The 26,123-nt window shown below is 50.1% G+C and overlaps 1 protein-coding gene across 11 annotated transcripts in view; it reads right to left on the reverse strand.

Moving 5' to 3' along the window:
* Nucleotides 1–70: 70 nt before the first annotated feature.
* The window catches only part of EFR3B (EFR3 homolog B), a 40,891-nt gene continuing 14,838 nt past the window's right edge, over nt 71–26,123 (reverse strand). For 6 of the 11 annotated variants that reach the window (XM_085544194.1, XM_085544193.1, XM_032443445.2 and 3 more), the window contains 22 exons: nt 25,580–25,656; nt 24,294–24,421; nt 21,069–21,219; nt 16,310–16,431; nt 13,884–14,033; nt 12,532–12,666; nt 12,130–12,208; nt 10,755–10,890; nt 10,076–10,237; nt 9,361–9,472; nt 8,160–8,211; nt 7,756–7,928; nt 6,967–7,042; nt 5,978–6,139; nt 5,417–5,548; nt 5,253–5,320; nt 4,527–4,654; nt 4,091–4,182; nt 3,505–3,553; nt 3,061–3,164; nt 2,818–2,867; nt 71–2,515 (listed from right to left, as the gene is read on the reverse strand). In XM_085544194.1, coding sequence (XP_085400320.1) covers nt 2,410–2,515; nt 2,818–2,867; nt 3,061–3,164; nt 3,505–3,553; nt 4,091–4,182; nt 4,527–4,654; nt 5,253–5,320; nt 5,417–5,548; nt 5,978–6,139; nt 6,967–7,042; nt 7,756–7,928; nt 8,160–8,211; nt 9,361–9,472; nt 10,076–10,237; nt 10,755–10,890; nt 12,130–12,208; nt 12,532–12,666; nt 13,884–14,033; nt 16,310–16,431; nt 21,069–21,219; nt 24,294–24,421; nt 25,580–25,656 — 2,444 coding nt within the window. In that variant the 3' untranslated portion in view covers nt 71–2,409. Of the gene's footprint in view, nt 2,516–2,817; nt 2,868–3,060; nt 3,168–3,504; nt 3,554–4,090; nt 4,183–4,526; nt 4,655–5,252; nt 5,321–5,416; nt 5,549–5,977; nt 6,140–6,966; nt 7,043–7,755; nt 7,929–8,159; nt 8,212–9,360; nt 9,473–10,075; nt 10,238–10,754; nt 10,891–12,129; nt 12,209–12,531; nt 12,667–13,883; nt 14,034–16,309; nt 16,432–21,068; nt 21,220–24,293; nt 24,422–25,579; nt 25,657–26,123 lie in introns of all 11 variants that reach the window. The other 5 variants (XM_015859662.3, XM_015859661.3, XM_015859663.3 and 2 more) reach the window with 1 other exon arrangement.

A 26,123-nucleotide genomic window follows, 5' to 3' on the forward strand; every position in this document is an offset into this window, starting at 1 on the left:
CCTTACCACCTCCCCCAGCCTTAAAGAGAAACCAGGTGCCACGAACGTGCCAACAGAGCTGATCCCATAATGTGGCAACACCAACATTTATTGGAGGGCACGTCTGCAAATATCGACGGCATCTCAGCCCCTTTCACAGCCCCACTCCCCTCCTGCCCTCAACTACACACAGAAACAACACGGTGCCCTGAAATACAGAGATGGAAACGCACACATGCACCTAACTGCTGAGTTTATAGAAATATACTTTGTCATCTATACAGACACCGGTATCTAAACTAAATGTGATGTACAAACAAATCACTTACACTGTGTGTGTCTGCAGGGACATTTACAAGTGGAGTTTGGGTCCTGAAATGTAATGCTGAGCACAGCCAGCACTTGCTTTTGGAGGGGAATAGGGGATGTAACAAGGGAACAGCAGCACTGGGACCAGGGAGACCACACCGAAACCCCCAGCCAGGGGATATAAGGTGCAGTCCTGCCCCAGGATCCCTGAGAAGCAATGGAACCCCAGGACGTGACCTGTGCCATCCCCATGGCAGCCAGGTTCCAAGGAGCAAGCCTTGTGCTCATCTTCCCACCTTCCTTGTGAGTTTGAAGTGGTTTGGAGGTGTCATCCCCTCCCCCCCATGCACACACAGTCTGGCGGTTAATTCCTTTTACTACTCCATTTTGCTAAACATTTACTGTTTTTCATTTGCACAGCTATGGGAGCGAATCCTCCTTTGTCAAGCAGCCTCCTTGCGTTCCCAATGCCAGCTCCACAACTTCACCCAGCCAAAACTCCAGGGGGACTAACAAAATAAAAAGGGACAGGCTGGGAACAAAAAGATGGGGGGGACCCCAAGGAGTGGCTGTGGCAAGGGACAGCCTCAGGCTCTGGGCAGGGCTGGCAAAGCCACACTGCAATCCCAGCCCTGGGACTGAAATAAACCCTTGTTTTTCCTGTCCTCTTAAGCTAGGTCATTTCCTAAACCCGGATTACATGACAGCCACACAAACAAGTGGTAGGCTCGGGGCAACTGCAAACTGCACCCACCACCAGAGTGAAAAAAAAAACAAACCGATGTCAATGTGGTATTACACCTTCAAGTAACTGTCTGAAGAGCTACAGTGAGAAGGGGCAGAGAAATGAGTGGTCGCTGAAGCAATCCATTGGCCACAGGCAGCACCACTGCGACCACTGGGTTTACCTGCTGTCCCCCCACTGTGCACAGCACCATCTCCCACACCTCCAGTTTTGAGTTTTAGATCCTCCTTGTGTCTCCTCCTGCAGTGAAATCAGAAGCAGCGTGTCCAGCTGGAAGGAAAGGGGTTGCCCCAGAGGTGACATAGGATTTCATAGCAGTCCTGGTGCAGGAGGCTCCATGCTTGGTTCAGCAAAAAGCTGCCTGACCACAACAAGAGGCCTTTCTTTCAAAAGGATTCAGCTAAAAATAACCAATCTTTTCCTCAGACAGGAAACCCAACACTGTGAAATCCCAAACCAAAAGCATGAAAATAATTGGTTAGTGTGTTGATATGCCCAAAATGTGGTTTCTGATCATGACTTATGGTGGCTCCAGGTGACTCAATGCACTGGCTGTGGCTGCTGTACGGGCTTCCCAAGAACACCCTGCTGATAACATGGACAAGTCAAATACAGCTCTTCTGGATCTCCCCTCCTCCTCAAGAAAAGTTTTCCCAGATAAGTCGTGTTTTCAAGTGACCTGGAACCAGCCAGGTTGTTGTGTATCCCAACACTGGGATGGGACAATTGCTGCCCTCCTGTCACTCCTCTTGTCCAGAGTGAAGTACCCGAGCAACTGGCCATGCACTGGGGCAGCTGCTGGGAAGATGAAGCTCACAGGCCAGGAGCTGGATGTGTGGACTGCACCCTTCCCAGTGATCTGCTATGTGAATGAGCTCTAGCAGGATTTAGTTTTACAGTTGCCCCAGGCTCAGGCACGTTGCACCATGCATCCCCTTTTACAATCTCACACCCTGCGGCTTCACCCCTGCACCCTCGCCAGGGGTTCTCAACATGGCTAACAGATGATTTGGGGAGGGATTCCCCCAAGGAACAGGTTTGCTTTACGTTGGGAAGATGTACATGCCCAAAACTCTCTGCCAGGAACCGGAGCATCTCCTATCCCCTCCCCAAAAACAAAACTGGAGAGGGAGGTCAGAGCAATGACACACCTTCCTGCACCACCAGCTGCCCCCAAAATATTGGCAGGGGATCACTAAAGAAAGTACATGAGACAGGTTTGTGGTGCCAGTGAATCTTGGGGTAGTCTTAGCGTCCACGTCCCTATCTGTCATGCAGAAGGATGCACTCTCCAGGTGGTTGGCAGTCTCTCTCCCCAGGAGGTCCTTTGGCACAAGCTGTGCAACAGAGGATCTGTCCTACCAGCACGGCCATCCTTAGTACACACACAGGTCTGGGAACTTCATCTCATACACTGGAATGGAGTGGTTCTGGGGCTGGCCATAAGCAGCTGTGATGGTGCCTGATGGGCTTGGTGGTGGCCTGAAACACAAAAGATGGAGATGTTCTACAGAGGTGTTTCACGAGGAAGCAAAGCCTGCTGCTGCAGAGCAGAAAACACTGCATTCCTGCACCACTGCAGTTCTCCACAGTGCCTCTATAGCAGAAGAGAACAGCAGCAAACAAACCAGAGGCTGCTCCCACCAACCCTAATCTCCTGTGCTACCACAGGTACCCCCCCAGTCGCAGGCTGGCACACACCCCCAGAGCCCTGCAAGCAACCCAACTGAATGGTTAGACTAGCCATGCTCAGCCCAGTGTGCTCAGCCATCACCCCAACTCACCGTATGGTGATCTCAAAGATCTGGTTGAGCTTGCTCTGCAGCAGCGTCGCCTGTAACACACATAGAAGCTGTATCAGCGTGGGTGCACCCCAGGAACAACAGCAATGCAAATAGGACACACACCCCATCAGCCTTCCCAGTTCACCAGAGAAAGAAGAAGGTGGCCTCACACAATTCAGAGCTGCATCGACACCATCCCCAGCTGAGCCTATGTGGGGATTTAGGGCCACAGCTTCAACTCACCCGGGCGCCACAGTGAGCAGCAATCTCTTCAAATGGGGCTTTCTGAAATTTCTCCACCACTTGTCGCCTCCGCTCTCGTTCTTGCTCCTCCACAGCAACGCTGTCTACTGAAGCAAAGGGGAAATGGCTCTCAGCTGCTCCCCTCAGCATGGATCACCCACAATACATCCCCAACCCATAGCAGACAGAATGGATTTGAGCATCACTAGTAAGCCAAGCAGAGGGTCTTCAGTGCCTGAATCTGGGACTTGACTCCCTGGAACACCAGAGGGAGAGGCACAGAGATGAAGCTGCCTGGTCACACTGCTACCAGGGTACAATGTCACCATGGCAAAAGCACTGTGGATCCATCCATCCATAGCATACACAGGGGTGATCAGATCCACACATCACCCACCCATATTCAAACGTGTCAGCCTCCACCTCTCCCTGTTACCTACTTACCTATTGCCTTCTTCAGTGTCTCATATGTGATCTCTTCAGCTGGTGCTCTCTAGAGGAAGAGGAAAAGCAGATGATGGCTCAGTGTTCAACACAAGACAGTGTTTGCGAATCACAGCAACCAAGAATCAGTGCCTGTATTCTTGAACTGAAACACAGCCTGTCCATAACATACAGGCACATCCTTCCTGCCAACCTGTATTTCTTACATGCTTTTTCAGGTAGGACCACCCTGGCCTCAGACCTCTCCAAAGGTGACTAAGAAATCTTGATAGTGGGAAAATAAAGGAGGAAGTTTTTCATCCAGAGGGTGGTGACGCACTGGAACAAGTTGCCCAAGGAGGCTGTGGATGCCCCATCCCTGCAGGCATTCAAGGCCAGGCTGGATGTGGCTCTGGGCAGCCTGGGCTGCTGGTTGGTGACCCTGCACATAGCAGGGGGGTTGAGACTAGGTGATCTTTGAGGTTCTTTTCAACCCGGGCCCTTCTGATAGGTCTGCCACCCTAACAGCAGCACGAGATCCTTCTAGATGTGTAGCTCTGCATCAAAGGACTGATGCAGTCTCTTCAGCTCAGGTGTAACACAGTACCTGCTCTCGCTCAGGACTGTTTCTAGACTCCACTTCAACCTGCAGGGAAATGGTCTCGCCAATGCTCTTCCTCTTGGATAAGCGGTCTTCATCTAGGAAAAACCAGGACGGATAAGCTGCTTTGCTGCCATTCCTCCATCTCCATAATTGCCCCATGCCTCAGCTCCTGAGTGGCAATCAGTCTGCCCAGCTGTTCACTCCAATTCTCCCAGCCCAGCACAACTAAGAACTGAGTCAAACCCTTTATGACACCATCATTCCAACCCACCATGTATGTGACACCCCCCAGGAATCTCCTATTTCTCTAATGCTGCGCCTCTGAGGAAAGGCAGAAAAACAACAGACCTACACGTAGCACAAGAACTTCACATTCCCATTACTGTATAGAATGTTTCCCACTCCCTGGTTCTCCTATAGACTGCAGGGTGGCACGTACCAGTCAGCTGGGGGACATAAGGTGTGCTGAGCCGGTCTGCATTGTAACCACTGCCACCCAGCACCTCACTGATCTTGCTCTGCCAGAAGAAGACCTCTGGGCCCAGGCGGTCAAGGCTCTTGCTTAACCTATGAGGAAGGAAAAAAACAGCTATATCTTCTCTGCTTGGGAAACGGCACCAGAAGGGAGTGGGTTTCCAGCCCCTTTCAGTCAGAAAGAGAGGGCTCATATGGCTTTCCTTAGCGCTGTCAGAGTCGGATACATCATATTAGTGAGACCAGTGAGTTAAGGAAGGTGATTCTCCCCCTTTCTTCTTCTCTCATGAGATCCCACCTGCGGCACTGTATGCAAGTCTGGGGCCCCCAGCATAAGGACACGGACCTGCTGGAGCAGATCTAGAGGGCACAAGGATGCTGAGAGGGCTGGGGCATCTCTCCTATAGGAACAGGCTAAGAGCTGCAGGTATTCAGACTGGATGAAAACAGGGCTCTGAGGAGACTTACTGCAGCTTTCCAGTACTTAAAGGATCCTGCAAGAAAGGTGGAGAGGGACACTGTGTTGGGGGGAGGAGGGGAGGTGTACTGACAACAGGATGAAGATAATAGCATTATCCATTTAATAATGCCAAATAATAATAATAAACTCTTAACCACTCATGCTCCTACAAATGCTAAATCCTCGGGATCAGGTAATGGGGAAGAGGATGTTTCCAGCATGGGTGCTCACCTGGGTCTCTCCACAAACACATCTTCAGGGAGCAGATAAGGAGCTTCCTTCTGTCGCATCTGGATGACCTGCAGAAGGGAAGCAAGGAGTCAGGCTCAATCTTCACAGGCAGCCTGGCAGGCTGCAGCAGACAAGGCCTCAGCACCCACCCCAAGCCCTCGTACCTCGTGGATGTGCTGGCAGAAGGTGGGCACTGTGATGAGCTGACTGATGAGGTTCAGGTAAGCCGCACCAAGGGCAAAGAGAGCACAGCGGTTGTATGCTGTCAAGTTGTCTTCGTTGGTCTGGGCTATCTCCTGCAGCAGAGACACAGCCCCGTGTGATGTGGATAGGCAAGGTCCCAGTGTGGTCCCCATCTGCTGCCCACCAACATCCCAGCTCCTGGAGCAAGGGGCTGGGGCATTTCAGAAGCTGGAAGGTTGACCAGGGTCTCTTCCACGCTGTGCTAATCTGATCCCACTGTGGCAGGAGAAGCCCACAGGTGAGGAACCTGTATCCCCCTTGTTCAGAGACCCCAACTCCAAAAAACAACAACAAACAAACAAAAAGCCCTTCCCAGAGGTTCCTTCACTACTTCTATTGCCTATTCCCAAATACAGACCAGTTCTGGAGAGATAATGCCAGGTTAAGATGCCAGGAAAGGGGCTCTCACCCAGCAGTCCAGGTGTCCCATTAGCCTTTTGGCACTGAGCCCCAGCAGCACACTCAGCTTCCCATTCACCTACCTGCACTGCCAGCACCAAGCGGATGAGGTCCACTACGACCTCCTCATTAGCCAGCTCAATGCTGATGAGCACCAGCAAGCTGTAGAGAGCCTCATAGTGAGCCTGGATGTTGCTCTCCTCCTTGCATATCAGGTAGATGTGCCGGAAGAGCTGCTGGCTGTGCTGCAGGAACAGAGAGGGATGAGGTCACCTTCTATGCATCCTCTACAGGGAACACTACTATCAACACAAAAGGAAAACCAAAAAAGCAGCAGGGCCCAGCAAAGGGGTTCTCATCCATGCACAAAGGAGCAGAACTCCTCCAGTTGACAAGCAAACAGAGAAAGCCCCAGGGACTGGGAGCTGTGACTCCCAGGTGGTGTTGGACACTGACGGGGAAGAGGCATCAGCAGGTCTGATAGCAGAGCCCAGGACTGGGAAATATTGCTTACAGCATCAAGCCCAGGGAGAAGATGCTCCTGTTGCAGCAGCATTATAGAAATGACAGCTCAGACCACAGCAGAGAAATAAAGACCTGAGCCATACTGCTGGAGAGCAAGGCATGGGATAGGGTTGGGCACACAACGGTGCAAGGGAAATGTAGCTCTTCCGCTGCTTTCAACGCTATTAAAATGCTGCTGCCTGGTGTATAACACAATAAACTGATCCTCTCTTGGCCTCAAATTAGTTTCAGAGGGGTTTGCACAGGAAATATTTTCAAGCGAGTGGTTGTTTGTTAAAAAAACAAATAATACTAAGCAACTTTGAAAATCACTTGATAAATAGTATTTGGGATGCCAGCACATCCTGGGTTACTCATTCCTTGGAACAAATAGCAGATTTCAGGGTCTGCAAAGGCTCATACATAAAGCAGTGATGTAGATTGAATCCCACTGTCTTTTCCCAGGGACACCTCCAGGCTCAGTGCCTCCAGTGTGGCTTGGGGAAACCAAGGCACTGTTCACACACAGGTGTGCATAAGAACAGCTCGACCCAGACTCTGACACTACCTTCTTCATGAAGACAGTATCTTGGCGCGAGCATTTTTCCACTTTCAGCTTCAGGACTGAGATATCGCTGATGATGCTGCAAGGAAAGGCCAAGGGGAAGGGAAAACTCAGACACCAGAGAAAGGATTTGCAATCCCCATACACCAGCAGAACTGCTGGCCAGGAACAAGCCACTGGGAGGAACCAAGGGGGAGAAGCTGAAGGTTGGTTTTAGAACCCATCTGAGCAATCCAGATAATCGAGAGAGCTAAATCACTATAGGATTTCAAGAAAGTTGCACTCGGGAATGCAAAGGCAAATTGACAAAGAAGCGTGCATGCAGAGTAGATGAGCAGGACCACAGCAAACCCCATGGAGATATTGCCATGTGGGATTCATCACCTTCTTCCGATTTAGCTTCATTCCTCTCCAGAGTAAGGCTAGCTAAATGCAGCGCAGCAATGCCAGTGCCCAGCAGGCCTGTCTGTGGGGATGCAATGCAGTAGATGAACCCACTCGAGGAGGTTACTGCTCCTGCACATCCTCCTGGTATCACTATCTGCCTAACCACGGTTATCCTCAGCAGGGTTGGTCCCACATCCCTCTGGGCACAGCCTCTCAGAGACACCCCCCCACCCATCTGGCTCTTAGCGGACCTATTATCTGCGGCATTAGATCACCCCAGGATTAGTACCAGATTTAATAAGGCCCCAAAGCCTGCAGGCACTCTCAGCCTGACAGATCTCCCTCCCGAGCCTGCTCTGTGGGGTCTGCCAGCCCCAGCCCTGCTGGGGATCCCGAGGCACACACCTGATGGTAGAGAACTTCTGCCGACTGTCATGGCGATCAATGAAGCTGATGAGGATCTCAAGCACAAAGAGGCGAATCTCAGCATCCTCCATGAGGGCTGCAGAAAGCAACCTGTCCAGGAAGGCGCTGGGAAGTGCTGTGAGCATGTTACTGCACTGGAAGCCCACGGAGACCTGAGAGCATCAATTATAAAGGGAGGCAACACCACAGCGTCACTTAGGTTAAAACACACCAAGAACAGGGGAATGCGGGCAGAAAAAACTAAGTACAGTTTCAACTCTTGCTATATCACCCCAGGGGAGAGAGATCCTGAGCTCAGGTCAGGTCTCCGTGCCAGCAGCTGTCTTTGGTCACAGGTCTTAAAGGGGTTGGATGCTGCTGCAGGGATAGTGACATGTTCATACCTGTAGGAGGGACTTGAGGAGCATTATCTGTGTCAGCCGATTTCGGTTCTCCCTGCCAAGGAGAAAAGAAACAAATAGTAAAATCTGGGTGAAAACAGAAACAATCCTCCCTCCGTGCTCAAAGGACAGAAAAACCTCAGAAAGGGCAAGACCTGTTAGTCCTGAGTCATTACTTTTACAGTTGTAAATTCCTCAAGAAATGAGCACCAGATTTAACAGCAGAAAAAGCGTTGCTAAAGAAAAGCTGCCCCAGTTGAACAGTATATGGAGCCCCATGTATCTCACACCGTGCAATACAAGACTGAACATGGGCACCAGGAATTACCCCCACATCAGTGAGGAGCAGAGCGTGTCTCCTGTCAGGCAGCGTGTCTCTCCCATCAGAAATGAGTGGGAGCAGCCGGGCCCATACTTGGAAAATAAATATAGCATGAAAATCTGTTTGCTCCTTACCTACATGTTTCAGTGCTGATACCCTCGCTCCAAATAGCTCTCAAACTCTGTTCCCACACTTCTCAAGTAATTATGTTGTTTGGGTGCTTTCCTTTCCCTCTCTCTTCCTCCACAGCCAGTTATATATACCGCCTACTACTCAGTGTCAATAAAAGCTTGGAGGCAGCTCACAGGGGCCACACACACAGAGTGAGGAGGTAGTGATGAGCTCTTGGTCTCCACAAAGCCAAAAATGAGCTTCTCAGAAGCCATGGCCAGCAGCCACCTTGTTGACCTGATCAACTGGAGTCACTCCTCCAAATATCATTCCTTTTTCCCTGCTAAATTTTGGATGACACCTCGGGACTGAGCTTCTCACCCCAATCTCTCAGCAGGAACCCAAAGAAGAGGAAAGTTCAACTGCAGCATCAGTAGCTATAAACACCTTTCCACCTTAGTGCATCAGCGTTTCAAAGGGCCTCGAATACTTGCCCTTGTCATCATATTTGCAGCACACAGCAAAGCAAAGCATCTCATGTTACTCCGCTTCCCTTGGTCTTTGGTGGAAGCTCTTGATGCCCAGCCTTTCTAATAATGTACCCATATCCCACCCTGTCTTTATGTCTCACTCTGCCCCCAGAGACCACCTCAAAGAGCTCCCCTGCACTTTCCATCTTGCGTTCAAAGCCTTTTATCTCAATGCATGGGACAGCTGGAGGGAGACAAGAGCAGGGTTAGGAAGAGGATGGAGAAAAGTACCCACACTCACCCAGCTTTGCCAGCCTCAATGGACTGCTGTGAGGATGGCAGAGGAACCTTGTTCATGATGAAGGCCATCACCTCGGACTGCTGGTAAGTGGGAAGTGTGCTGGCAAAGGACCCTGTGGGCACAAGAACGCACTGGCAGTGTGTGAGGAACAGTGAGCACTCACAGGTCACGGCACCCTGGGAAGCATTTGGTACTGCCATGCTCCAAGCCAGCTGCTGGGCTCACAGCCAGGTTTGAATAGTAAAAGGCCTTGCTGGATTCAGTACCTGCAGGCAACTTTCCCTTTAAGGGGATTTAAGAGCCATCAAAATGCCTCCTGGAAGGAACAGCCCCAAGCCCAGACAAAGAGAGGCAGAGATGCCAAGCCCTCCCTCTACACCCCCTGTTTTGGATGCATCTCCATCCTCATCAACTCAAGCAGGCTCACACCTGCCCTTTCCTTCTCCTCTCCTTCCTTCTTCAGGGTGTCCAAGCCAGGAAGAAGCACAAGAGTCTCCACATAGCAACTCTGCTGGGATCAATGGGGTTCCAATGGCACCTGCTGATAACCCACGTACTGCAAGGGATAAATCTCATTTCCCATCGCTGCTTTTAGGATGAGAGCAATTTTATTATGCCCTGAACCACCCTAAGATTCACAAGCAGAAACCTACCACATGGGAGGCCACCCACCAGCACAGCCCACACCTACAGCAGGCACTGCGAGACACCCCACCTATGGTTTTAATGACAGCCTCCTGGAACATCCTCTCCTCGTGCTCTTTGATGATCTTGGTGCTGACACCGGTGATGCAGTTGTAGCTCCCTGTCAGCGCGTAGTCGATGCTGAGCCGCAGCTGCCTCAGCAAGGTGTTAAACACCTCCAGCACCGTGGGGCCTGGGATGATGAGAAGGGATAGATGGGAGATATGGGGATCAGTGTTTTTTGCCCCATAGAGATGGAGCCTGTAGTTTCCCCAGGGGTGGTGTCATAGATGCCTCCTACTACCCATGTAAAGAGATTGAAAACCAGATGTAGAGATTTAACCCCACCAGCTCCCCCAGTCAAGACAGGAGAGAAGTGGTCTTCCAGCACCAACATGAGCTCAACATATTTATAGCAAGCCCAAGAAAAAGAGCCCTGAAAATCCCTTTGCCCCCGCAACGTGGAGGTGAGGGCTTCCATTGCATTCAGCTGCCTAAACTTAGGCAGCTGCACGTGGGCGTTGCAGCTCCCATCTCAGACAGCTGAACGTGGGCGTTGTGCTCGGGTGCACTGAAATGGCACCAAACAGATCCCCAGCACTCCTGGGTGCTCCGAAGCAGATCCCCCACACCCTGGAATTCAGCTCAAACCTTCAGCAGCTGAAATAAAAAGGTGACAGGATGGATGGAGGACAGATCCATGCATTTACCAACAGATCCGGAGGCTGCAATCACTGCTGCTTCTGAGAGGACCTCCACAATGCCTGCACGCACAGTGGCTGCACTCTTGCTGTTGGCATCCAGGTGGCCAAGAAGCTGCTGGATCACGAGATGGGAGTGCTGGGGCTGGAAGGAGAGAGTGAATAACAGTGAGGGTGCCACATGTAAGAAGGGATGATCCATTTCTGTATCACACACAGCTAATGGGGATGCATAGCCCAGCTATATCAAAAGCCCTTGCCTGGCTCTTTCCAGCGCATCTCCAGATGCAAAATGAGAGAGGGCACCATGAAAAAGTCTGTTTTACAAGAATGAGCAAGAGCTTGGAGCAATTTGCACAGGAAAAAAAGAATGATCTAAAGAGCTGTTGAGATCTAAGGAAATAACAATGATTAATCCTGGGGATTTCAGGGAGCAGGGTCTTGCTGAGTTATGGTGACCCTACACCTCCACTATGCATTAACAGGATTTGATAAAATCTAGTAGTGCTATAAAGGGTTTTAGGCAGTTGACGGGATTAGAAACATGAAACGAAAGTGGGGGATGGCAATGTGCTTGTCAGTATATTGGTTCTCCAAGCTACAGCTTGACTGAATCCAAAAGTGAAGAAAAATCAAAAGGGGGGGAAGTCTGGGAGTCCAGGGGCTGCCCCAGCAAAGTGAGAGCAGAGTAGGAAGGCAGCACCATGCCTGACAGCATGCAGTGACCCACGCAAAGAGAAAGAGAATGGGCCATTTGGGGATAACCTCAACTGCACCTCCATGGCCAGAGATCCCAATGAAGAGTCTGGCAGGCCTGTTCCTATCAAAGGATGGAGATACTGGGCAGAAGGCATCCTCATGGATGTACCTGGTTTGCCCAGGGCATTTTTAACCCCAAATAGTTCCTCTTCTTTTCTGCAGGGATAGGGAGGGAGGTTGGTTTGATTTATAAAGCAGTGATCTGGAAAGAGGCAGCTCTTTAACAAAGTCCAACTGCCTCCCTATGAGTGTTTCACAGCACATTGCTAGTCCATCTGATTCAGCAAGGCTTTGGTTTATGCTGGGAGGGAAGCAATCTCTCCCAGTACTGAGATGCAGGCTCAATGCACAGCATGCTAAACCATGCACAGCTGTCACACAGAGTCTAAGCTGTATCACATATTTAAGGCCCTCAGCCCACACTGCCGTGCATCTAAATGGTGCCCATTTTGGGACATGCTCAAGGGCCCGCTCTAAGTGCTCAGATCAACGTTGTCAGGATGCAGCAGTGCAGTAGCTGCTCTGACTCAGCCCAGCCACAGACGCAGACTTGGGTGCTCCCAGGCATGCACACACGTGGAACCCCAGATGGTTCCAAAGGCCAGAAATCCCATCAGCATCCCACCTGAATTGAGTACATGATGATCCTGAAGCAGCGGGTGGCAAAGATCTTTGGCTCCCAGAGCGAGTGGTTATCCAGGTGGCTGGGGAGAGATGGAATAAGAGCAGATATTAACTGTGTCCTCAAGCAATGCAGCAGTGCAAACCTGCACCAAGAGCAGGGACAGCCAGGAGCAGAATGGAGTAAGTGCTACACGTGAGAGCAGGGATACAAACCACTCTTTTCTCTGTGACAGGTATCTATCCAAAGCCACCTTCCTCCAAGAGCTGACACCCAGTTCCTACCTCCAGCACCTTGCCAAGGGCAGCCAGAAGAGCTCTAACCTTCACCCCAGCTCTGAACCACACTGCTTGTTTCTCTGTGCCTCGGTGCCCTTATGCCAAAATCAAAGGATGCACAACTTACATGAGAACAGGTGTGATGGCGTTCTTGATGTTGCCGTACGCCGCCCGGCCCAGCAGCTCCCGCAGACACCTCTCTGCCAGCTCTGTGGGACTCTCCTTCTCCTTCTCAGTGGCTTGCAGCGGGGAGGGGGAGCGGCTGTGAAAGCAGAGGAGGGTGATGAGAGTGGAGCTGAGCGTGCTGCAGCAGTGGGGGAGAAGAGGCACAGAGCCCATTCAGGGTGGGATAGAGCTAAATGTTTGTGGCATCTGCCTGTACCTCTCATTGCACAGGGCCATGGGCTACTCATCTGACAGCCTGCAGCCACCCCACAGCAGCCATATGTCACCCTGCCAGGCAGGTGGGGTAGCTCCATTGCAGCAGAACTCAGGGATAATGCATTGTTAGATTTGAGCCAGATCAGAGGGCAGCACAGGTGCACAGATTACAGGCAAGGGAGTTGAGCTGGAATGGCCCCATTCGCAGCTCCATGCAGCAAAAACAGCCCTCACGTCCCTCCTTCCAGTCCAGAGGATTGTGGAGCTCAGGGCTTATCAGCAAGGATGCAGGGCATAACATCCTTCCAGCATAGACACAACCTCTCGAGGGAGGACAAGCAAAGCAGTCAGTACAGCACAACACAAATCACCTTGAACTCATACATCCCAGTGGGCATCCACCCCCCTTTTCCACACTTGAGCTCTTTGGCATTGCAGAAACACAGCAAATGTTTTTTCCACTTCAGTGCTTAGGTTTACAAGAGAAATGGGAAATGTAACTGGCCAAAAGTCATCTTCCCAGGACTGATACATCTCTCCTAACCTTCAAAAAGGAAAATCCCAGGAGGAATTCATGCCTGTTTCTCCACAAAATGCTTCTCAGTTAAGTAACTCCCCTTCAAACACTCATCTGGCAGGAAGTCATGCTTGAAGAATGGAAGGATGGGGAGCAAAGCTGTATTTCAGCTCCCCCTCATTCTTCTTGCTGAGCTTCAAACTAATTGCATAGGTAGCATTTAAGCAGGAATCTTTGCAGAGGTCAGCCCACTGAACAGACAGCTGAGAGCCTTTGCAAAGAGAACGTGGCTTAACCGCATGGACAGAGCTGAGAGCTCTCTCCTTCACAAGAGTGATACTGCCCTGCAGTGGCCAAGATAGCAATAACCTTCACAGCACTGGATAACAAGCAGAGCCCCTGCCATCTGCACCACCCTTCAAGGAGGACTCTTGCAGGCTTTTTCTGACTATCCACAGCCTTTTTCACATAAGGCATAGGCACAATGCAGCCCACAGTGTCTCTCCCTTGTAAAACCTGGCTGAAAACAGCCCTGAAGCTGCTGGCAGAGCACATGGGCCACAGCAGCAATGAGCACTCACCTTTCAGCCTCCTCCACGTGCTGTAAGTTGAAGAGCAGCGAGGGCACAATTTTGTCCATGTGTTGAGGGTCCCAGATGTTGGCTTGAAGTTCATCATTCACCGTCTTCCTCACTACCCCTTGCAGGCCTTTAATGCCAGACATCCGGATCCTGGGGAACAAATTAACAGCAAAATATTATTTCTCCCTATGTATTACTTTACATACACATATATATGTGGGTGACATTTTTAAAGAAGATGAAGGCACCGATTTCTGCACTCTTGGAGGTGCTCACACAGATGACACCCAAGACCTGGCCTGGTATGCCCCAAAGCAATCATTCCAGTTTGTATCCCAGAGAGATTCAGCTTCCCACAAAGCGACAGACACAAGCAGGGAAGGCTCTGAACCAGCTTAAATTGTTCTGGCAGCAGCAGCAGGCTTCCATCCACCATCCTCACTGGGAGAGCCCCAGGCAAGCTGCAGTCACATGCTAACCAACATTGAGAGGTGGCACTAGCAAGCCTAGCCTCTCCAAAGGGTTGGTATTGGCTCCAGCATTACGGATGGTTTTGCTGTTTCCTCTGTTCCTAGCAGCCACACTGCTAAGCTGTGTCCACAGGGATGCTGGATACCAAGGAAACCCAGATGTAGTTTGACACCTTTGTCTTTTCTGCATCCAAAGATCCTGACTCTGCTCTAATCAACAACAGAGCTATCAATAAAAATCCCTGTACACAGCAGGATTCCCAGCTCTGAAATCAGCCTCTCAACACCAATTGCTGGTGTCTGAGAAAGATAGTGTGTGCCTATCTTCAGAAACAAATGCATTAAATAATCTGCTCTGAGGTCTCTTCCCTAACAGGGTTTTTTGTTGTTTATTTTTTCCTTTGCAGGCAATTTTCTTATCTTATTGCAGGGAATTATATGATTGTGACACAATTCTTGAGGAATGACCACTGAGCAAGACTAAGGTCATAGGAAAGCAATGCCCTCCTTTTTAATTACATGAGTGGCAGAATTTCTCTCTTCTGGCCTCCAACACAACTTAGCCAGTGTTACTGATTCCCTAAAAGTCAAGTGGAAATGATGAGCCATCTGCATTACTTCCTTATTAAGGAAAAAAGCTACCTTCAAGTCTGCAGCAGTGGGAGGAGGCTGGAAGTTCCCAGAGAGGAACCTCTGTGAGGAGTGGAAAACCTCAAGGGTTCAACTCTCTGTAATGAGACTGACCTGGCACTGTAGCTCCAGGAACAGCACCAGCAGGCTTTGCTGAAGTGCTGCCTGACACCATGATTGTCTCTGGCATCAGTCACCTTCCGTGAACAGCTTCCTGGCAAGAGCCATGGGTGTTACCACAGTGTACTGAGCCTCACAGGGATGCATAGGGCCATTCCAAGTGCTGGGTCTGTTTAAGTACATCACTAAAAGACCTGGATTTGGCAGCAGTAAACAACGTTAATCTGTCTGCTTTAGTCATAATTAATCCTCTTGGGGTACATTTCCCATCACAATACAGCAAGTCGATCCTCAGCGCTGTCTAGGGATGTAGCCACCTTCCAATGTGGAAAACAACAGATCACAGCTGCAGGAGGCAGCTCCTGAGTGAATATTGATTCTGCTAATATTGGGCTTCTTCCCACCATCATCGCTCATTTTGGGACCGGGATCATTTCCTTGCCTCCCACTCTGAGCTCTTTGGATCTGTGGGATGCAGCCCAGCAGCAAAGGTGAAGAATGCTTCAAGATTCAGAGGCAGCTCAGTGATGGGCAGGTGTTATCTGCCCACATTTTGCCCAAAGACAAGTGCATTGTGTCCAAGGGTGCAATTCCCCTTGTCCTGCCACTGGCCATAGTATGAGCAAGCCAATGCCTGAACAGAACTGGCCCTGCTGTCAGAATAAGAAATGCAAACCATTTTTTCACACACATTCAATGCTGCACACAACAACCCACACAGAACTAGAAGCTGGATACGTGCTGCACTGCATTTTCTATGCCTCTGTTTCATCCTCCCATACAGTCGGCAGGACTTAATGTTTGGAAAATCATCATAGAATAGACCTACTTATCATAGAATGGCCTGGGTTGAAAAGGACCACAATGATCACCCAGTTTCAACCCCCCTGCTGTGTGCAGGGTCACCAACCACCAGACCAGGCTGCCCAGAGTCACATCCAGCCTGGCCTTGAATGCCTCCAAGTATATATAGGAAGCAGCCATTTTTGAAACCTGAGTGTATACAGCTCTGGATAGTCACTGCACTATCCATAACAGCACAAAATAACTGGTCCCTGCAGCCTGCATCCAACCTGCCACCAAAAGCAGGCACTTCTCCAGGAAAGACAAAAGCTGGAGGCAGAGAGAAAACCCCCACTCCACTCCAGCATGTCTGCAGTGCCAGCAAGGCCAGAGAGGCTGCTGGCATTCACCTGCAGTACTCACTTTGTCCGGATCTCCAGGTCATCATGGCTAGAGTGGCACATCTCACTGAAGCGGGAGACAAAGAAGTCGTAGCTGCGGTGGTAAGATGGGGTGTCCTCCTCAATGTTGGCAAACTTCACAAACTGGGAGAGAAGAAATAGAGCATCAGCACAGAGGGCACAACAAAGCCTTAAAATACCTCTCCAAATCTGCAGGCTCTGGCAGTGTAACACAGGGCTCTGCTGCAGCAGGCTGACGTGAAGGCAAGGTGACGTTCCCCAAATTTAGTTACAAAGGTGACAAATGCCCTGGAAATGACAATGAAGAAACAAAGTGTGAGTGAGTTCTTAACAGATCTGGCTTGCAGCACTGGCAACCCAAGGTCCTGTCGTTCCCTTCCAGCTTGGCCATGCCAAGTGGTGCAAAGCCTGCCAGCAAAGCCAGCTCACCAACAGACCTGACTTTCGCTTTACAGCTTTCAAGGAGAAAGTTAAGGAGCAGGAAAGGACAACTGTGTGTTCAAGCTTTCTTCTGAAGACAGAAACTTATTCACAAAGAACTAGGAACAAAGAGTCGGGCAGGAAGGGGAGGCTCTGGTTCATCTATTTATACTGACAGGGGAAAATAAAAAGGAGAAAAATAAATAAAACATCTGTAGCACAAGAATGGCCACAAAATCCAAGGCTTGAACACACAGAGAAAGCATGGATAGAGGTTGTATTCATGCAGCAGCAACTGGTGTTGGGAATGGATGTGGTCTACCTTTGGCCTGAGGCAAGAACTGTGCCACCAAGTCCTTGTGCTTTACCCTCCTGCTTAGAACATGGGCATAAGAAGCTGCTAGCAAAGATCTGAGCAGTAAAATCTGCTGGTTGCTTCTGTGTTCCAGAGCTGCTGACACATCAGCAGGCTGGGAAAGCTGAGGTCACTTGCAGGAGCACACAAGGAAGGGTGAGGATGCCTGCACTTCAAACCACCCCAGCTACTAATAACACCAAGAGAACAATGCCGCTGCATTCAAGCTCAGTAGCTACTCACTAGAAACACTCTCTTGCCAGGATAGGAAACCAGCCAAGAAACACAATGGAGCCCTTAGGAAACATCCAAGCTCTGACCCTACAGCAAAGGTGGATGATTCAGCTGCACGCACCTACCTGCCCTCCAAGCAGGATGTCTCCTGTTGTGGGCACACGCTCACACTGCATGGAGGACCTCTTCTGCCAGACAGAGATGCTGCATTACAATGTGGTGCTGATGCCAGTCACTTCCAGAGGCACAACACAAAGCAATTGCTTCAAGCAATTCCACATCAATGAAACAAGCTCTGAATCCACGGGCAGGCTTTTCTCTCTTTCCTGCTCTCCACATTTGCTGTTGGACAGCAGGTATAAAGCCCACTGGGACCTCTGCAGCTGACAAAGCCAGCTCACCCATCCCAGCATAGCACTTGGCACTGAGGGACAGGCACTAATCAGCATGCACCCACCGTGCAGGGCTATTAATAACGTCAGCTGCAAAGGCTGGCTCTGTGTGAGCAAAGGAGATGGATCAGATCTGCCAGGAACTGTTCTCGGAGTACAGGGACCAGCTCTGACTGATCAACTCCTCTTACTCACCAGAAAAATGCAGGGCTGTTACATAAGAAACCTCTGTACCAGGCAAAGCACAAAGTATTTTTTTTAGCTCATGGCAACTCCACGTGCAGCCGGAGGCGAGGGCGGGATGCAGAATAAGGAGCAGTAATGGGGCTCTTCACAGCAGCTCCTGGGATAGCAGCTCCAACTGCCCCATGGTTGAGAAGAGCCACAAAATAAAGGAAGGAAACGGCACATCTTGGACAGAGGTGGCTGGCAGCATTCCCAGGCAGCTGCCAGGCACAGCAAGCCCCACACATCTCTGTCCTCAGGAGACAGATGGTGCCACCCTGCCTGGTGATGTGGCACAGCATTCACATCTGCCAACCACTGCAGGCAGCGGCCCTCGCTGAGTCCATTCTCAGCCTGGTTTTAAATGAGAAGATGGGTGATTTAGGATAGATATCAGGAGGAAATGTTTCATTCAGAGGGTGGTGAGGTACGGGTTGCCCAGAGAAGCACCATCTGGAGGTGCCCAAGGTCAGGCAACCAGCACATGGAAGGTTTGGGGCTGGACAGGCTTTAAGACCCCTTCCAGCCCAAATCACTCTGTGGTTCTTTATTTCTGCTGTGGTTTGAAGGGATGTTGGGTTGGAGTCAAGGCTCCCGTGATTGAAGCCAACAAGTTCCAAGCAAGATGCAGCTACAATGAGCAGGGAGCAAGCATGGGGGAAATGGAAGGAGTGCAGCTACCCTAGAGATACAGAGCAATGGCTGGGAAGGGATAACGTTGCTATCTATAAATATATCAGACATAAATACATCAGAAGAGGAACATCGAGGAGGGGGAAGAGCTGCTTAAATGAAAGATCAACACTGGTTTGAGGGGAAAAAAAAAAAGATAAAACATGAATGACATTGAGCTGGAAATTAGATGGTTCCTACCCAAAGCAGGGAGATTGCCCAGCAGCCTCCTAACAAGGATGAGAAAACAAAGTGGATTTAAGCTGCCGTTCCATATGTTCACCCTGGGGATTATATGATGAGAGGACACTGGATTTTCGCTGCCACCCGCTGCCTCCAGCACTGAGGCTGCGCAACCCAGGCCCTGGGAATCAGCCCCATCCAGCACAGAGCTGCACATCCCTGCAAGGAGTGAGACGTGTCCAAGGAGAGATTTCACGCGGTGAGAATGACTCACTTGGAGCAGGTTTCTATAAACAACCTCCTCCCGCCTTTGCCATCAGCTCCGTTATTGTGAAGACTGCTTGAGACAGCACCCTCTAATTAAGCAAGAAGCCTAAGGCGCATTCCTCATTAGCGGATACAGGAAGAAGTGTTTCATTATCATTACTCATTTCTCTATAAAAGCCCACAAGGTTTTGGTGCTGTTTGGCCTCTGAACACCGTCGCAGTCCAGAAAAGGAAAGACAAAGCCACTAAACATCATTCTCGATCTGGATTCCTCATTACAGCATCCACCACTGATTGGTGACCACAGTGGAAACCACACTGAAGAAACAGTTCCTCCTGCTTGAGGATGTTGGTTGAGCTTGGAACCCTCATTCATAAAACAGGGTTAGAAGGGACTTTAAAGCCTACCCAGCTACAACCCCCTCCTTCAGGCTGGTTGTCACCCAAAAGCTTAGGCTGCATCCAACCTGGCATTGAGTACCATCAGGGATGGGGTACCCACAACCTCTCTGGGCAGTCCACGTCAGCACCTCCCCACTCCATGTGAAAACTTCCCTCTAACCTAATATCTCCTCTCTTTGAGTTTAAAACTGAAGCCTCTGCTGGGCATCATGAGACCCTACAGCGAGGGCTTAGGGGATGAGCAAGGAGATACTACATGTATTTGAGGGCAGAGTTGCACTACAGCACAGGGTGTTCTTAGCAAGAGAACCAGCTGCTTGCCATAGAGCTGGATCCAGGTGGCTCTGGAACATGTAAAGAGACAGAGAGAGCAAGTAGCACCTGTCATATCCTCACAGAGCTCAGGCCATGCTTGGGCACCAAGGGATGATGGTGCTGCTTGCAGATCCTGCTCCCATCATAAGGGGCATTCCAAGGTAGCCCCTGCAGCATATCTAGAGCTTACAGCAGCATGCCAGAATGCTACAGCAAGTTGCTATAGGCAGAAAGCAGTTGGTTTCCACCAAGTCATCAGTCCTCCTGCTTCTCCAAGAGCTGGGGATTAATAGGTTTGCTGATGGGCAGCTCACATTGCTTTCAGCTGGGAGCAATTAGCTGCCAGGCAGAAAGGGTTGTGAAAGGTCTCCACTTCACCACCGTGCCTCAGCAGAGGTATTTATAGCCAAGTGCCTGGAACTGTGCTGGTTCCTGGGGGAGAGGAGTACAGTGGGATGCAGTGCTGCCTGACCAGGAGGTACTATCAAGCACTAATACCGTTCCTTTGACTGCCACACACAGCACAGAATGAAAGCTTAGGGTTCAGCTATCCTTACGTTTCCCAGACACTCGAGAGAGCATCTGCCTTAGCCCACCCTCCTGTCCAAAGGACAATTAGCTCAACTTCAACCTTTAAAAACAGTGAGAAAGGATGCTGCTTGCACAAGCCAAGCTTCTGGGTGCTGTCAGAGCCCTTGGAAGCTCAGGTGTCAGGTACACCCAGCCCTCCCAGTAAAAGCCTTTCTGTCTTGCTGGCAGAAAGGCAGTGCACAAGCAGCCAGGGTCAGCACTTTGGAAACCATGTCGTTCATTGATGCTTCTCTTTTTCCACTCATCTGATAGCTGTGACTGACACGCTCCTGGTCTGGCTAAGCCATTTATTGCAAGTCACAGCTCTGATTAAGCCAGGCCTTTTATGAGCATGAAGAGCTCCTAAAATCCCTAGGGATCACCTCCTAAGTTGGTCTATTGTCTGAAACTGCTGACAGCCCCCCATGTCCTGTAGATTTTTAGGAAGAGATGAATTCAAGAGCAGGAGAGCACAACAGTAGAGATTACAGACCAGTAATTGGTCCCAAACAGCAAACAGGAAAAATACACAGCACAGTTAAGGGCTCAGACACCTCACATGTGGCAGGACACACAGAGACATCTTAAATTCTTACCTGCTACCATTCCCCATCCTTTCCCAATGGGGATTCCCAACAACATGCAGGCACAGGGTGATAGGCAATGTATAAGGTAAAGGACAAGGCTGACAGGGTGCTGCTAACTTCCCCTGCACTGCTACTCACTGAGTTGGTCCCCAGTATCTGCAGGTTGGGCTTCTCTGACTCCAGCAGCTTCGCTACCATCTTCAGGAAGCTCTCCACAAAGAGATTGATGCTCTGGCAGTGACAAGCCATAAGGAGTTGGTCCAGGGCCTCCATGGCAATGCACACGTACCTGGGAGCAGTCAGAAGCCAGGATCATTCCTCAGCAGCAGAATGGACGTGGCCCCACAGCCCTCCCTCTTCCTCCCCACACCCAAACCACCCAAGTGCTCACCAGTAAAGCCAGCCTAATGCTTATCTCCTGCCCTGGCCAAGCCAACAACAAAAAAAATTTACTTCCTAAACAGCCTTGGGAGATTTTCAGATGGAGGTGAATGCTCTCAGTATCTTGCCTTCTATGGAAGACTAAGTTGCCCAAGGACTGGGGCTGACAGCAGCATCTTGCATCTCTCCCCCATCATGGAAGGGAGGCCCCTCCTATGGGTTTCCATTGCCCTGAGCTGGTCTTTCTGCCCTGTGAGGGAGTGCTGGGACAAAGTAGGGTACCCCAGCATGGCTATACTCGCATCACTGCAGAAGTCCCTTGGGTGAGTAGTGTTTCCTCCAGCAGAAGTTGGCAATCCATGTCTTACTCCCAAACTTCCTCCAGGGATAGAGCATTTGGTCACTCAGTCTTGGCTGTGTGTGCTACAGAGGGACAAGGGAAGCCCAGAACTAAGTCCAAAGAGAGGATGTCCTCACGACAGGTCCCATGTGGGCCATTCAGGGGGGTATTTCTGAACACAGCACATTTCTTCTGCCATCCCTCCTGACCAGGCTGAGCTGGTTACAGCTCACCGCAGACCTCCTTCCAGCAGCTGGCTTCTCCACAAGCTGTCACAGCGTGTCTTCCAGGCTATTCATTAAATCATTCCTGCCACATTCGTGCCTCTGAAGGAAGTTGGAAAAGCACATGCCCAGCGATAAATCTCACTCGGGTGCCCATTACGGAGGTGGCGACTGATTACACAGCTATTGCGGAATTTGTCGGGTGTCACTTCATGTTTCCAGGACAAATTGGACTGGTTGCTCAGAGCAGGCTCTGGGGAAGTCTGCTGTTTGTAGGCTGGTCCTGCAGCACTTCCTCATGAACAATGCAGCAGCCTCGTGCTATGACCACACAGACCTTCTGCTGTTAGTTGTCCCCTCTGTGCACAAAACCCAGTGGAGAAGGAAACCCTGACCTCCAAGTGCTGTGAATAAGCATTTATTCCAGTTAGAGGTTCCCAAAACACATTCATAAGACATGGTGATTTCAGTCTCATGGCTCCAGGTCCTCTTGCATGACCTGTGAGGTACCCAAACATATGATATCGATCCAATGCCAACACACTGAGAGGAAAACAAACTTTATAGCTCCTTACTACCTCCCTTCATCTCCATATCTTTGTATCACAGTGGCTAGAATCAAGCTCAGATCTCCTGCCACAGCCAAGGCAGTAAGAGGTGGCAAGCACAGACTTCTTTGTATCATGCACAAATTGTCCTTTGACCTCAATTTCACGCTCCAGCTCCTTGCCATAGCCTGACCTGCAGCAGCTACCAGCTTGTGCTGAAGGGTGAAGCCTTAAAGCAGCAAAGCAGCTCACTGCAGCAAGTTCATAAGGCAGGCAGGAGCTGCCATCAGCCCTGCCTACATACTGAAGGGCAGCTAGAGAGGAAAACAACTCTCTCAAGGGAAAGGATAAGCCCCCAACTTCCAGATTCCAGCTGGTAATGGCAGCAAGACTGATTACTTTTCCCTGGAAACAGAGAAATCTGGCTTCATTCCTGAGCAGATCCTTTGGTGTCTTCTGGCATGCAAACCCTCAGGTACCATTACAGCTCTTCCAGACACTGAAAATGAGAAGCCTGGATCCATGAAGTTCCTAACCATCTGTCAAACTGGGCTAAAACTGGCCCGGAGGGAAAGAAGGTATGAAGAGATAACAAAGAGAAAAATAACAGCATGAAGCATCAATCTCCCTTCTCAAAGAAAACAAGGCTTCCAAAAGGGAAAAGAGGCACTGGGGAAATAAGAGAATATCCCAAACTGGAAGGGACCCACAAAGATAGTCATATCCAACTCTGGACTCTGCACAGGTTGACCCAAAGTTCAATCCATGTTTCTGAGGGCTTCTTGAACTCTAGCAGGCTGCAAACTCAACACTTTCTCCTTTAGCAACAAAAGGTAATAAGAGGACAACCCCCAACAGGCCTGAATACAAGGCTATCTTCACCTCAAATGCAGAGGACAGGCACCCATGAGCTCAGCTGCTCCTTCAGAGCCCAGCTCTGGTGTCTTGCAGTGGAACGAGCCCTGCTGCTGATGCTGACCTATAAATAAAAAGTTTATCCAAACCTATTTCAGGCATTTCAAAGTTAGGCTTTGAAAATTAGCCCGCCCTTCAACCCAATTAAATGCCTATATGCACAAGCAGGTGGGGACGGAATATATCCCCCCCTGCCAAAGCTTGTCATTAGATGTCAAAAGTCTTTGAAAAACCTTTCTTTTCCTAACATAGCAAGCAGAGCCTGTTAACAGCAGAACCTCAGACATAGCTTTGAATGTCCTGTCACTCCAGATGACGGGCGATGAATGTGAGGCTTTGAAGGTTTTCCAACTTCAACACTTCTCAGGCAGGCTGCTGGCTTCTCTTCCCCCAGGATAAAAGGCAGGCTGAAGTTCACACTACAAAGCTGAGCCACGTTTGTCTGCTGTGGTTTTGTTCAGGAGACAACAAGAATCAATCCGGGAGCTATTTCAAAGGGAAGGAGCCCTCCCATGCTCCCCCAGTGTTTCTAACCAGGGCAGTCAGTTAGTTCCAGGTGGGTTCTGCTCTCCCTGCAGTAAATACAGCAAAGCCTTGCAGGGAGGTAAGATGAAGGGAATGGGGCCCGGACAGGACCACATAAGGTAAGCCAGACAGAGCAAACACAGCAGTCTTCATCCAGCCCAAGGTATCTCCATCATGTGCTCTCCTGGAAAGTATCACACTACCCTCATCCCTAGTCCCACACTGTGTCTCAACAGAGACACCCAAACCTGTCCTGAATAACACCTAGTGAGCCACATAGAGGGCCACCCCAACTAGCTGTTTGTCTACATCTAAAACTTACTGATCTAAAAGAGCCACTGTGGGCTTGTAATGGCCAGGAGGATGCCACAGGCTCCTCACCATGGCCTATTAGAAATTAATGTGGCTGAAACAACTTCCCAGCCCTTACCCATATCTGTGCCGGCTCACATCTCTGATAAGCCGCTCAGAGAGATAAGCACCGATGCGATCCAGCTTCTCTGGGGCAGACAGGGCGTAGAATGTCAGCTTTTCCATGTTGGTCTTCACCAACCCATCCTGAAAGAAAGCAATGCAGGGTGTCAAGGCCTCACAATCAGAGCAAGGAGCATCTTTGCATTGAACCATGGCAGTGATGTCAGATGCCTGGAGCACCCCAACCACCCCCTTACACTTCCCCATGTCTTGTACATTACAGAATGCTTAAGAGAATTGCATTTGCCACTAGCTTAGTGCTTTCTGACCTGCTACAGCAGCAAGCAGTGGTGCAAATCACACATCACAAATGTAATGTGAACCACTATGCCAATGCCCCTACAACACTTGGGGACAGCAGCAGACAGGGACATCAGCACCTCTGATCTCCTGAGACCAAACAAGCTGCCATCCCCTAATCCTCATGTAGCTTTGATCAGCCTTGTTGTCAGATCCACAATAAAACAAGCACTCATCACCTTCCTGGGCAATCCCAGCCCTGCTGCCCTCAGTCAGGAGATCCAGAAGCCCCTCTGCCACTGCCTTAGCATCTCAGCTGTGAAATGGTGACAAAGAAGCCAGATTTGGGATGCTTTAGGAGCAGCTGGCAACCCTTGGGCATCCCCCTGTCTCCTGTTCAGTGAGGCAGCAAGCAAGGCACCAGCTTTCCTGCATCCTAACAGCATAAACAGCTCAAACAGCTCAAAAGCCAGGCCAAAGCTTCAGGAGGGCCTCTCTCTTAGAAGCTGCCTTCTTTATCCTGCAAAGAGAGACTGCAATAAAATCCAGTCCACATCCACCTGCGCTCAGCATCCACACCAGCACATTTGGGAAAGGAAGCCAGCTCACCACGGCATGGAGAGACAGAGGAGATGCTTCTGTATTTCCCCTGATAAATAGAATTTAAAGGAAAATCTATGAAACCGAAGTACTGCCTGCCTCCCAGGAACTATTTCCGGGCAGGTCACTAAATTCTTTACTCAGAGGGTGGTGAAGCCCTGGTATTGTTGCCCAGAGAAGGTGTGGGTGCGCTATCCCTGGAGATGCTCAAGGCCAAACTGGACAGGGCTTTGGGCAGCTTGATTCAGTGGCTAGCAACCAGCCCACAGCAGGGAGTTAATGCTGGATGATCTCTGATCCAAGCCATTCAGGAATTCTATGATTTTATGAACCCGAGATGTACGTGTGTCATAGCTCAAAGGAGCTGAGATGCTTTGGAGCATGAAGCAGCACTTCACTTACCTCCGGATCCTCAGGGAAGATGTTGTCAACAAGTCTTTTGTAGCGAGGACGCAGGGCACCACAGCAGCCGCACACACCTGGAGAGAGGAGACAGCTGATCAGTGGGGACATAATGCTCAGCTTCAGGGCAAAGCCCTGCATGGAGATGACCTTGGTGAGAAATATACAGCTGGATTTGGTGGCACCAAATTGCAACATGTGGAAGAACACAGGGCACCAAGCTGATAACAAGCCAGGAAGAAAACTGAAGCTGAGAGGCAGGGAATTGGTTGTTGATAAGCATCATTTATTTATAACAGGGTTATCTGCTTCTCTCACCCAAGAAAGCAGCCCCAGGATGTACAAAGTTCACCTTTAAGTCTGGGCCTCTGTATCTCACATGAATGTGCTCCATGGGTTCTCAGAATGGGAGCTACCCAGCCAAGGAAACACAACTCATACAGTGCCAGAAGGGATGAAGACAACACTGGAGGAAGCAAGACATAAAAGGAAGATGGGATATCTCCTCTAAGGCTGTGAAAGGAAAATGCACTTTCCTGTGTGC

Source organism: Coturnix japonica, chromosome 3 (assembly GCF_054131305.1).
Source record: "Coturnix japonica strain WE chromosome 3, WE-NBRP24, whole genome shotgun sequence".
Lineage (NCBI taxonomy): Eukaryota > Metazoa > Chordata > Aves > Galliformes > Phasianidae > Coturnix > Coturnix japonica.